We start from the raw sequence: 13,731 nt of genomic DNA, 5'->3' as shown, positions 1-13,731 counted from the left end.
GCGACGTTTCGCCCACCACTGGACTCTCCTCCGAGCGCGTATATGTAACGAGGACCGATCCACCGAGCAACCACGAGAAATGAGGGTCCGAGCGTAGAAGCAAAGTCACAGTTTCTTAACCGGAAAACTCCGACTTGGGGGGCTCCTGTTCTGGACTGGGCCAAGGCTAGGCCCAACACCGCTTTCGGCCCAATAAGCCTCAGAGGCCCATGTATAGTTCATGGCCTTCCGACACGCCTTGCTCGGCACCAACACCGCGCTCGGCGTTCATTCTCCCCCGGACATCATCCTTGCCGAGGACCCTGCTCCGCGCAGGGCTCCTTCATATCCAATCCTCCGAATAACTCGGATCCCACGTGGCTCCTAAAAGACCGCGTCTTCCCTTGGACTTCGGAGCGGTTAACCAGGACAGAGGGCATACACGCACCTCCGATATTTCCGCTCAGGAAACCTGGCAGTCTCCTAGTTGGGCTTGGGAATCCAACCCAATAGCGAGATCATGGCCCAGCGCTGGGGGCTATATATACCCTCTTCAACTAGAGGGTCAGGTATTCAATTCTTACTCACTTTAGCTAGTACTTGCGCTCCTCTGCTCGTCAACTTACTTTGGCATTGGAGTACCTTGCAGGTACACCCCCCCCCCCTCCTCCTCCTTCCTAGAAGATCCAGTCCGAGCAGCCTACGACGATTCTTCTGATCAGGTACGATCAGGTATTATAACCAGTTTTGATTAAAATGTGGTTATGATTATAAATTCAAATCATTTAAATGGTTTTAAAATGCTTATGGTTTGGTTTTTGAAAATAACCAACCATGCACACCCCTAGAAATACATCATCGAACATACTTCGCTTCTCATCAACCACACCAGACAATAATTTTTTACTTTATTTTAGAGATGCTCTAATAAAATTGACGATATATTATAGATATAATATCATTTTCAATTTTGGATAAATTAATGATATGAAAATGAAAATGACATATATTAATAAATCCCAAGTACACAACGAAGTCAAAATAACATATAACCGAAAATAGTGCTCCTAGTACAAATACTATATACTACTGCGTATGACGGACTCATGCCCTCTCTTTCTACGATGGCTCTTGTATTGCAGTGTCTGTCGTGCCTCCCCTTTCATGGCATCTAGAACGACCCTCACCTCAGAGCCATTCAGAAAGATTCCCTTGTCTATACCCGTCTGCCCAATCTCCGTGATATAGAGACATCTAGACAGCGCATCAACTACATGATCTACCCTAATCTACTACTCCTCTAGTATCTCCTAATGAGTTGGCCGAGGTAGATCTACCGGAGCATCCGGTGTCATATAAGGATATGACACCCTAAAATACCACTTGATGTAGTCGTGTATCCATATCTCTACGTGTCATAGCGGAAGGAGAAGACTCTGAAGGGTCTATGAGAATAAACTGCATGTAGTCAAACTATCGCATGACACGCGTAAGCAGATGAGGATACGCTAAATGTGATCTGCAAGTCAACCATCTAGATAAAAAGCTACGTCGTCAAAGAAACGCGTTTCACAATGATCAATATACATATGGACAATGGCGGAGCCAGCTGGGGACAAAGGAAGGTCATGGCAAATTTTCTAAAAATCAAAATTCAATGCCTATCATTTAGTATCAATATATTTCAAAAGGATACATGCTGCTGGAAATAATTTGACAATAAAACATTTAGATATATTATTAATCCTATTTAGCTATCATGTCATGGCCACGTATGTTGAACTTAGCTACCTAATCCACTACTTAAACAAGCTAACATATACTTTATCTTTATACTTCCCCTACAAATATAAATGGAGATATATTAACTTGAAAGTAAGACAAAAGAAAAATTAATTTTAAAATTTGGTATGTATTTGAACGTTCTAAATTTCACTTACTTATTTTTAAATTGGAACTTCTGACCATTTAATTAATAGATAAAAATATTAATTTAAAAAATAAATAATGTATTAAAAATGGAACATAAGTTAATGTTTGTCACAATTGTTATGATCACTTAATATATTCTTTTCCTATCAGTTAACATCATAGTTCACTGTGTTCTGTTAACTTAAAAAATATTTATATTAATTTTTTAACTTTTCAAAACATGTGTTGTTAGTCATTTTTCGTCTAATTAACAACAACAAAAATTTTAAAATCAATCGCTAAATTCGTGGTTTATTAGACAAAAAAACACTAACATAATATGTTTTGAAGTGTTAAGAGATTTACATAAATCTTTTTTAAATTAAAGAACCAAAATAATCCTGAGATTAATATAAAAAAATATTAAATTATACAATATATAATTATATTATGTTTCGTTTGACATTTAATATATTATATTATATTCTGGCGGTCATCCCAAATTTTTTGGCCTAACTCCGCCACTGCAAGTGTATATCCCATGCTACCAAACAGTCCATATACATTATGTATGGCTCTGTCGCCTGATTTCCTTTGAGTGAGCTGAATGCAGAAGCACATGGCATATCCTCAATGTAGGTCGGCACACATGATCATCCGGATATACGTGGGAAATATTGTAGAACCCAAGCCCGGAAATGATACATATGAATAATTAGTAATGATGTTGCAAAAGTGTTATGAAAATGCCACACAAACACTAAATGATGCAGAAATATTATGGTCAACAGTGTGATACTGTTTGCCATCTGTTTGGTCTTCCACATATAACCTTCAGCTAGCTTGGAGTACAGGTAGACCAAAAAAGTGTCTCCTAATTGTACTCATAGATTCAATCCAAGTCATTAAAGTATAACATGTAGAGAACATCCACGGAGATGCATTTCCGTAAGGTCCTGCAACTCAAAATTAAAGAACGCTTATGGCGAAAATGCAGTCCATGAAGACATGCAAAATAATGCATTGATAATTTAAACTACCTATCAAACACATTTCTCATTTAAATAACATATCTAAATTATCTATTACTTAACCTAATGCTAAATTTCTACAAATGTATTTAGAAATAAAAAATGTTTAGAAAAATAAAAAACTTATCAAATGTGAGATTAGTTTGATGTTGAGTGAACTCTTTGATCGATTTGATGTTGATGGAAGAAGCTTTGAAGTGAATTGAATGAGTTTGAGAGAATGTAAGTTGAGAGAGTTTGAGACTTAAGAGGTTGAGAGAGTATTTTTTTTAGAAGTAAGGAATGAGAAAGAGTTTGACGTATTTTTTATCAAAACAACGTCTGGAGATGCTTTCTGTAAGTTACACGAAGATGCATATTTGTGTTTTTTTTAACATTGTCTTAGGGCCTAATTCAAGGACAAATGTGTTTGAGATGTGTCTGAAGATGTATTTTTGGATTCTATGGATATTTTTTATTTTTTACGAGAATGAGAAAGCAATTTTTAGGACGTGTTAAAGAATTCTTTTTCTTTCTTTCTTTAAGTTTGGTTTCAAATTAGTCAAAGCCAGTCTTAACTAATTTGAATATCAATTTTGATTCATTTAAAACCATCGTCCAAAAAGCAAACCAAATTATAATATTTATTATTATTTCACACTATTTTAAATAATCGTGTTATTTTTAAAAAAATTAAAATGATATAGACCAAAAATGTAAAGATATTTTACACTCCCATCTAATCACAACTATAATATTTTTAAATAAATTTTGGACTTTTACTTTAATTACTTCTAAAATACTCTATCAATTTTAATTACAATTTCTCTCTATCAATTTTAATTACAATTTCTCTATTTTTAGTCTAGGTTAAACTCTGTCCCCCACACTTGAATTCCATCACTTGTAAATTTGTAATCTTCAAATAAATTCAAAAAATCTAAAATCTCTCATTTATTTTTTTATAAACTTATAAATCTCAATTTTTCATCCCTTAACTCAAGATCAACAAGCAATAATCAAGCAACAACATTAAATCAACAATCTTGTAAAAGACAATAAGTTCAGAACACAAAATAGTCAATATTTATAAAGTTAATAGATAATATAGTTTTTTTTTACTTAAAGAATCAATATAAATTCAGAAGTAAGTATATGAGAGCAAATAGGTGGTTTAACCCCATCTCTTTTGTTATAAAAATAAGTTATATTGCGCTATAATCTATACCTAAACTATTTGATTTCATGGGCTTATACACCAAGTACTATAATCCTGTGAGTCTCAAATTCGAGAACAGCATTCCAGGAAGCTTCAGATGTTTCAAGTTGATATTTTCCAATCATATCTATTTTTTGTGTCTTGTTGGTTCATCTAACAGTTTTGGAGGTGCTTCTGGATCAACAAAATTAGATTTCAATGACCTCACGAGACCATTTAAGATTAAGCTTTCAGTCACATACATTTGTACACTGTTATTATTATTACTATCACTAATCACATTTTTAGTTTCAAAATATCTCCTAAGTGACTCAGATTCACGGTAAAATAATCAGTTTAGTTTGTGAAGTTTATGGTTAACTAGCAGTACACGGTAAAATAAAAACTAAAAAGAGCTTAGAACATTTTTATTTATTTCTTCCACTAGGGATAATCCTCCTATCAAAGGCGTGTCAGATATTAAAGATATGAGTCATGCCTTTTTGGCTGGACTTAATCTGTGTTGGTGCTTGGAACATTCTTTATCTCTGAAAATTCAATTACAAAAGCATCAAAAGCTCATTTCAATAGTTTGAACTGTACAAGAAAAAAAACCAGAGCATTTTGAACTGGACATGATCCAAAGCCAAATGTCTTAAGGACGTGCTGATGCCTTTGCTCCAGCCATCCACTTCAGCTCAAAGTTCATTGGTTCAACATGATCTACAATATCTGAACTTGATCCACCCATCTGTAGCTGTGGCTCTTCAGCCTCTACTGCCTTACGCTTTTCCAGTGATCGTCGGATTATAGCCTCAACCCTGTCTATATCATCTATTGGGCGTTGGATCACATCCACCTGCATGAGCACCGGCACCTGAGAAGGATCTGTGTTGCGCATGACTTGACTTCGCTGGATTAACGCAGTTCTGACTTCTTCATCTTCATTTTCTTCTTCACAGAAATTCACCACCACACCCTTGCCATTGCCTTGTTGGATTTCCTTTACCTTTGAAGTTCCAACCCCGTTGATTATCACAGTCCCATCTTCTTTTTCTTTTTCTTCACTTGAACCCACCACCAGACCCTTGCCAATGCCTTGTTGGATTTCCTTTTCCTTTGAAGTTCCAACCCCATTGATTATCACAGTCCCATTTTCTTTTTCTTTTTCTTCACTTGAACCCACCACAACCGCCTTGCTATTGCCATGTTGGATTTCCTTTACCGTTGAAGTTCCAACCCCGTTGATTACTGCAATCCCATCTTCTTTTTCTTTTTCCTCACATGAAATCACCACCGGCGCCTTGCTGTTGCTTGAATCCCCCACCACAGCCATGCTATTTCTTTGTTGGATTTCCTTTACCTTTGAAGTTCCAACTTCTTTGGTTTCCTCTCGGGGTCTTAGCACAACTATACTACAAGAAGAGCCAATTCCTGATTCAGCAGGCTCAATATCGATGTCCAATCTATTGCAAAGCTTTATCATGTGATTCACACATTTCTTCACCTCCTCCTGAAAGAACATTTGAAAAAGATTTGGCATGATTTTTATATCCAACTAGTTAATGTGTAAAAAACATTTCTATTTTTCAAAAGATAAAATATTTGGTGTATAAAGGTCTTACTGTGTCTCCTTCACAATAATATAAATTTGTTTTTATAAATTTAAAACTATAACAATGTTGATCTAAATGTCTTTTCAATGATGGAGAGAAACTATCAGGAATAACATGGTGTGCATTTTATTTTACTATAACAATGCTTACTTCATTGTCAAATTTGTGAAAGTTAGAAGGATTTTGTATTTTGTCATATTTTGAGGGGTATGCCATTTTGGAAGCAGCCAGAAACGCGGACAATGCAATCTGAGAAGGCGTGTACTCAACAAATGTGATCTCTGCAGAATAACAAGGAAAAAAATTCCAATTATATAATATCCCAGCATCAATGTTGGAGAATATAAAGATTAATGTTATGCTAATAGTTTCTGTTTACCTCCCTGAGCTTGAACTATGATCTCATTGATGCAACGACGTTTAAAACCCCCGAATTCTTTGAAGTAAGGGTAATAGTGGTTCAGAAAGCAGAAGGCAGTCACCGGTAGCAATTTCCAATGAATTGCATCAAGAATGAGATACTCCGCTTTCTTTACCATCTGATGAGTTATAACCTCTTTCATGGCTTTCAAGGCTTCCAAGGCTCTCTGCATTGCAACAAATAAGTTTATTTAGTTAACTTAAAAACAATGTTGTTAAAGTAGTCACTAAGGGAGTAAAAGCACATTATATTTTTTTTAGAATTACCAAAAACCGATCAACAGAGAAGTTATTTATCCTCATCTTGGCGGCTAAGATGAGACAACAGATTGTGAACAATCGAAGTTTTTCAGCATCATTGCGACCTTCCACGGCAGGATCCTAATCAAAACCAAAGAATTTCCAGTTTTAACAAAAAATAAAAGGAACTTCAAAAAATCTCCAGAAGTGAAAAGAAACATATAGGTTACCGTCAAGATCCCTTTGTATCTTGAAACAAGACGATCAAAATAGTTCATAGCAAGATACGGAATATACGTATCAGAAGAAATAATCCTCCAGACCTGTAAACAGCCAGAAATTCATTCATTTTCATTCAACCAGATATAGTTCTGAAAACGAAAATCCCAAAACTATCATGAACTCAACAGTTAAACATAGCAAGAAAGAGACACTAACAAATTAACAAAAACAGATCTGAAATCGAGCTCGAAACAAGAAAACTTAAAATCCTTTACAGAAAACAGATCACGAGAAGAATCTAACAAAGACGGAACTTGAATTTTCTTACGAAACATGAAATCATCATCGCTTACCATGTCGATTACTGCAACAGCACGCTTCCGTAAGCAAATGTTCTTGAACGGTGCGTAGTAGCCCCTATCAGCCATGAATTGAGATTCAGTTTGAAAGTACTCCTTTATGCGTTCGGATTCCTTCCGATTAGGAACGGGGAACTCTGATTCGGAATCCATTGATGAGAAAAGGTTCTTGAATTTTCCGTTCCAGAGAAGATCAGAAAGCTAGGTGTGTTTGTTTCGCAAGAAAATGAGAATGAAAGAGAGGGAAAAAGTTGCAGTTTGAATTTATACTGAATTCGATGCTTTGGGTTTCTCTCTCTAGACGGTTATTCAGTTCGGTGCTTTTAGCTTCTCTCTCTAGACGGTTATTTGTCGTCAAACAGAAAGGAAAATTCAATTGAACTTTGCGATTAAATGTCTTGCAACGACGTCGTAAGTGCTTATATGTCAATTGATGTGATTCGTGGCAAGTGGCAACTAATGTAAAATCACTTCAATAGTAAAATAGAAAAAGCTAAAAAAATTATTTTAATTAAAAAATATTATAAAAAATTGAAAGTTTTTTTCTTGCACTTTTGCTTTCTATTTTAATTAAAAAATTATTAATCATCATATCTAAATTAATTTACTTTTAAAATTATAACATCTATACATATATTAGTATGTTTGGATAGAGCATTTTAATGAGTGAAAGTAATGTTTTGAGGGAATTTAAAATAATTTGATCAAAATTCATTGTTTGGATAGAAAAATGAAAAAATGTTAAAATGATGGAAATTTATGGAGTATTTCATCTAAGTTAAATTTAATCATTTTAAAATGACACCAAAAAATAAAGAATTTGAAATTCCTCTCATGTTCCATAGAATTTGTTATTATTATTTCTTCAAAATTTACAAATTGGTCCTTATATTTTTCAAAATTATAAAATTGATCCCAAAATTTTTTAAAAAATTGCAAATTGGTCCTTAATAATTTTTAAATTTTACAATTTGGTCCTTCAAATTTTTAAAAATTACAAATTAGTCCCTACTTTTTCATTTTTTAATTTGGTCCAAAAAATTTAAATTTTATACAAAATGACACCAAGAATCTAACAATGAATTATCTTAATACTCCATCCAAACAAAACAATTTAAAAATGAATGGATTTGAATTGAATCATTTGAATTGCTTTGAATTTTAAATTACTTTAAAATTTCTAATTACCTCATCCAAATACACTCTAAAAGAATATGATATCTTGAAAAAAACACACTCTCTGAATCTAAGAATTTTATCGTTAGACCACACACATTCACAAAGATACATATCATAAAAATTTGTGTACTCCTTAAGTTGCTAAATAAAAGTGAGAATGCGTCTATAAATAAAGAAGATAAATAATGAGAACAGACAAATTGAAGTAAATGAAAATTTAACACCATTTTAAAAGATGTGTCCAGTGCCAACATTTTGGATGATTTAAACATTTCACCACTTTTGTAAGTTCCAGCTGTAGTGAAACATTGAGTGAATAATATTTCACCGCAGTTGTAGATTCAAATTGTGGTGATATATACATTTGAGTTTATTATAACATTTTGGATGATTTAAACATTTCACCACTTTTGTAAGTTCCAGCTGTAGTGAAACATTGAGTGAATAATATTTCACCGCAGTTGTAGATTCAAATTGTGGTGATATATACATTTGAGTTTATTATAACTTATGTGGAATATTTGTTTCACCAATCACACGAAAAATATAACCTTTCAATTTGATTTAGAAAATATTAATATGAAAAATTAAGTTATATTTGAAGAACAACTTTGCTAATTAATGTTTTTTAGAGCTTTTGGAACTCATGATCCATATTTCACTCTTTAACAATTGGAATTTGGTCCAGTTCTTCTCATCCTTCAATCAACACTTCCTTCTCTATTAATTCATTTTACAAAGTATCAATTCTTTTGAGAAATTCATCATCATCAGCATCATTGTCATGAATGATTATCATCATGATGAATAAGAATTTTTCCATATATTTGATGCTTTGCATAATGAACTTTCAAAAAGAAGGAATTGTTGATAGAAGAACTAGAAGTATCGAACCAAATTCTAAATGTTAAAGAGCGAGATATGGATAGTGGGTTGCAGAAAACTTGAAAATATTGAATAATATTCATTTGGATCTCCAATGTCGTTGTAGCTCTAGAGCTTTAGAAGGCTTCTCTAGTGACTTTGGGATTTTATTGTCCAAGATTCGACGAACAAGGGGTTATTCTTCCCCGTCTCGATGAGAGCATCTTCTTCATACATTTCCCTCCTTTTAGAACGACGAATTTCAAGAGAAGAGTGGTTACCCCTCCTTCATTTGTGATCAAAGGAAGGACTATGGTGTCAATGTTATTGCTAACTTGTTGATTTTAAGACTTCTTTTGGATCCTTTCTCGACTCAGGAATTCTAGCTTAGTGTTAAGTCGCCTCTTGTATCGTGTTGTTCCTCGAATTCGTGTTTTATAAACTTTATTCAATTCAATTCACCTTCTTTGTCAAGACCTGGGACTTTTGCTGCTGAACCAGTTAATAGACATTGTTCAACAGTTCGTTGGCTCCATACAAGCCAAGATTGTCCTATAAGAGTTGAAAGTCGGGGAGTGTTTCTCGTCCAAACATTGTAGGCGAAAGCAATGGTCTGAATGAAGGTTCACTTAGATTAAACTGTGGTGTATATCTGAGGAATAAAAGAGATTGAAATGCTTCTTGATCTGCCCTAGGTTGGAAAAAAATTTGTGGTAGGGGAACATATAGAATAGATGTTAAGACTTGATCATATCTCCCTTAAGAAGACGAAGGATTTTTCTGAACTTTAGCGGGTTCTCGTTGGACAACAAAACAAGTAGTTTTGGAGGTCATCCTTGCTGACAAATGTGATGGATGAGAGTTTGAATATGAATTTGACGAAATTGATTAGGAAATGGAGATCTTGGTTAAATCGAAGGAGATAAGGATTTATTTTAGAGGAGATTCGATTGAATCAAAAGAAGTTAGATCGTTGAGGAACATAAGAATCAGAAGTGATTTCTCATAGACGACGTCAATATTCCACACTGGAACTAAATTTGGTCGGGGAGGATAAACTCATAGTCTGTGCGGTAGTTTAGAGCTTCTGATGTGGTATAGAGAGGGCTGGTCTGCAAGGTCAACACTCCAAAGCTTAAGACACTAAATGATTGAAAAGTGATGTTTGAATGGAAAAGGATTTGAATTCTTGAGAAATTATGTGATCTCCTATTTAAATAAGAGAATTATTTAGCTATTGGAAGCAGTTGAGATGCTATTAATTGTCAAATCAATTTGGATGATTAGGATAAGACTCACTTATTTTGCGTCAAACGTCGCTTTTCATTGTTATTGGCTTCCGCACCTTTGGAAGTTATAAACGGCCCAAAATATTAAAGATAAATTTAAGGGTTAAATATATTTTTTTGGTCCTTATAAATAAACCAACATTCAATTTTAGTCCCTAAATTTTTTTTTCTTTAATGAATAGTCCTTTTAATTTTTTTTTATGCATGCAGTTTTAGTCCCTGATATTTTCTAAAATTTTGAAAACTGTTTAATTATCCTTTAATTTTTAAATTTTTTTGAATAATTTTTTTATACATGTTTAGAATACTTACCAATCTATAAATTTTTTAAATTGAGTTAAATATGAATTTTAAAATTTTTAAAAAATAATGAAAAATCTTAACTTTAGAAATTAAATTTTAAATTTCTTTTCAAGAAATTTTTAAAAACATTCTAAACATGTCCTCAAAGTAATCATTCAAAAATACAAATTGATTTAATAGTAGAGACTAAAACTACGTGCATAATAATTTTGTAGAAACCAAAACATGTTATTTACTTTTATAAGGTTAAAAAACAAAATTTGATAATTTATATGGACCAAAAACATACTCCCTCCGGTCTCAAATATAAGCAACAGAAAAAAAATCTATGGACTTAAATATAAGAAAAAAAATCAATATTTATTACATTCAATGTCACTATTCGAAGTATACCCCTACAATTTTTTACCTTTTAAATGTTTGCAACAATTTCCAAAAAAAAAAATAGGGATAAAATTAGAAAAAGAGTAAGAATTAAATGCATTGAGACATTCTTCTTAAATGGTGAGTTTTTTTGAAAATTTTCTTATATTTGAGACCGGAGGGAGTATTTAACTCTAAATTTAATGATTTTGTTATAAATATTGTTTTTAAAATAAATCTTTTTATTTTTCTCTTAAAACTAAAAACAACTACAAAAAAAATTTATAAATTCTATTAATCTATCCTACTTCTTTCTCTCGAACCTTCCTTTCTAAATAAAAAACCACTAGTTTCCTTTTCTTTCTTATTTTAAGTTTCATTTTCTTTCAAAACAATTGACACTTTCTCAACCAAAAGTATTCTCTCCTCTTTTTCCTGTCAAAAATATTTCTTTTTTTTTTTTCAAGAGAGCACATGATCAAACTTTTTTTGGAAGAATCAAACATTTCTCTCCTATGAATCACCTAAATTTTATACTATTAAATTATGAAATAGACAATACAATGAATAAAGTTAGGAAACCGGACATATAGCACCGCGTAGACATTGAGAAATTGGCAGGTTTCCGTTACATACAATTGGTGAAAGTGAAACCGCCCCTAGTTTTTGTCTGCTTGTATTTACTTCCAACCGAACAAACCACTAGTTTGGCAATTTGTGATTAATTTCCACAATTCAAAATCACTCAACCAACCTGGTATATATACTATGAATTCATAAGCACTAACACATCATCATCACACATTAAAACAAGTTCAAGTTTCATCAAAGTTACAATACAAAGATGAGTGCAGCTGCAACAAAAGCATGGGTAGTAGCATCAAGCATAGGAGCAGTGGAGGCATTAAAAGACCAGCTTGGCGTATGCAGGTGGAACTATGCTTTTAGATCACTTCATCAACATGCTAAGAACAATATCAGATCATATACTCAAGCTAAGAAATTGTCATCATCTGCTTCTTCTGCTGTTTCCAAAAAGGTGAAAAGAACAAAGGAAGAATCTATGAACAAAGTCATGGAGTTGAATTGCTGGGGTCCTAGTACTGCAAGATTTTAATATTGTATTGTAATGATTGTGTGACCAAGAAAAGTGAAAATCTAGATTTTGTTTGTTTATACTTTATATTCCATATTAGTCCCTAAATTGAATCTCTCAAAGAAATTGTGTTGTGGGAAAATTTAGGATTATGAGAAGAGGAATATTAATCCTTGATGTTAATTTAATTATACATATGTTAGCAGCAAAAATTACATATCTCCGGAGTTTTTTAGCCATTCCTCTGTTCGGTTGTGTTAAGAAGTGTGGTTGGGCCTAACTCAACCCTACAAAACCGGCTTGTAGGGTGAGGATTGCCCCCACTTATAAGGACATGTTTAGGCCATATATTGTCCGATGTGGGACTCTTAACACACCCCCTCACGCCCAGGACTAGACAACTGGAGCGTGGAAATGAACGGTGGGTGGCCCGATAGCGGAAACCATAGAAGGTGGCCCACCGGATCTTAAACGAGGCTCTTGATACCATGTTAAGAAGTGTGGTTGGGCCTAACTCAACCCTATAAAACCGGGCTTGTAGGGTTGAGTTAGGTCCAACCACACTTCTTAACATGGTATCAGAGCCTCGTTTAAGATCCGGTGGGCCACCTTCTATGGTTTCCGCTATCGGGCCACCCACCATTTATTTCCACGCTCCAGTTGTCTAGTCCTGGGCGTGAGGGGGTGTGTTAAGAGTCCCACATCGGACAATATATGGCCTGAACATGTCCTTATAAGTGGGGCAATCCTCACCCTACAAGCCGGTTTTGTAGGGTTGAGTTAGGCCTAACCACACTTCTTAACAGGTTGTGCTGCTATGCTTGAATCTTTTCATCAAAAAAGAAATACTGTAGTTAAATAATCAAGTATGTTCACATTATATTCATATAAAACCTCAAATTAGTTGGTTGCGATTCTGTTTTTTTTATTTGCAAGCTGAAAGAGATAGAGATAATTGATATAGCTAGAGTTGTTTAGGGTACACAAGATCATCTTCAATAGTAGTTTCTTCTATTGAGTTATCCATCTGTACCATTAATTTAATAATTAAATATTTAAAAAATTTGTCATGTGATAATAGAGTTGCATTGCAATGCAACAACTAAAAGATTGTAGTACCCAATCAAATCAAGTTATGAGGTAAAGTTGTGGGACCCATATCAGATTTTTATTAAAGTTAAAATTAAATAAATTCTTTTAATATGATGTGGCTTAGTGGGTCTCATAAAAAACTCAAATGTAAGTTGCACCATTGGAGATGCCCTAAGAAAACTGAACCTAACTATACCAAATTATTATATAAAGTCACCCGAACTGATTTAAACCATTTGAAAAAAAAAATAGTTTTGAAAAAAACCAACTTTTTGTTTTCCAAAAAAATGATATTTTTTTACAAAAAACTTGTTTTTTTATTTTCGAAAGAAATGATTTTTTTTTTACAAAAAACTTGATTTTTTATTTTTGAAAAATATCGACATTTTTTTTATTTTCGAAAAAATTTGTCTTTTCAAATTTACAAAAAAAAAAACAATTTTTCTTATTTTTAGGAAAAGTCAATTTTTTTATTTTCGAAAAAAATGACTTTTCTAATTTACGAAAAAAAATGACCTTTTGTATTTTCGAAAAAAATCGACTTTTCTAATCTACAGAAAAATTGATTTTTTTTCTTATTTTCAAAAAAA

At 33.1% G+C, this 13,731-nt stretch overlaps 2 protein-coding genes across 2 annotated transcripts; one reads left to right on the top strand and one right to left on the bottom strand.

Moving 5' to 3' along the window:
- Window positions 1–4,576: 4,576 nt before the first annotated feature.
- On the bottom strand, window positions 4,577–7,299 carry LOC131648022 (uncharacterized). The gene is made up of 6 exons (XM_058917823.1): window positions 6,950–7,299; window positions 6,605–6,697; window positions 6,402–6,515; window positions 6,094–6,301; window positions 5,865–5,995; window positions 4,577–5,611 (listed from the first exon to the last, which is right to left on the bottom strand). Exons 1-6 carry the CDS (start codon window positions 7,106–7,108, stop codon window positions 4,754–4,756), a joined length of 1,563 nt encoding a protein of 520 aa, XP_058773806.1. The 5' UTR covers window positions 7,109–7,299; the 3' UTR covers window positions 4,577–4,753.
- A 4,205-nt stretch (window positions 7,300–11,504) lies between these two features.
- On the top strand, window positions 11,505–12,288 carry LOC131648021 (uncharacterized). The gene has a single exon (XM_058917822.1). The coding sequence runs from the start codon at window positions 11,798–11,800 to the stop codon at window positions 12,068–12,070; it is 273 nt and encodes a 90-aa protein (XP_058773805.1). The 5' UTR covers window positions 11,505–11,797; the 3' UTR covers window positions 12,071–12,288.
- The last annotated feature ends 1,443 nt before the right edge of the window (window positions 12,289–13,731 follow it).

This window comes from Vicia villosa, linkage group LG2 (genome assembly GCF_029867415.1).
Source record: "Vicia villosa cultivar HV-30 ecotype Madison, WI linkage group LG2, Vvil1.0, whole genome shotgun sequence".
NCBI classification, from domain to species: Eukaryota; Viridiplantae; Streptophyta; class Magnoliopsida; order Fabales; family Fabaceae; genus Vicia; species Vicia villosa.
Note: the sequence above shows the minus strand (reverse complement) of the source record. Positions and strands in the feature narration are given on the sequence as shown.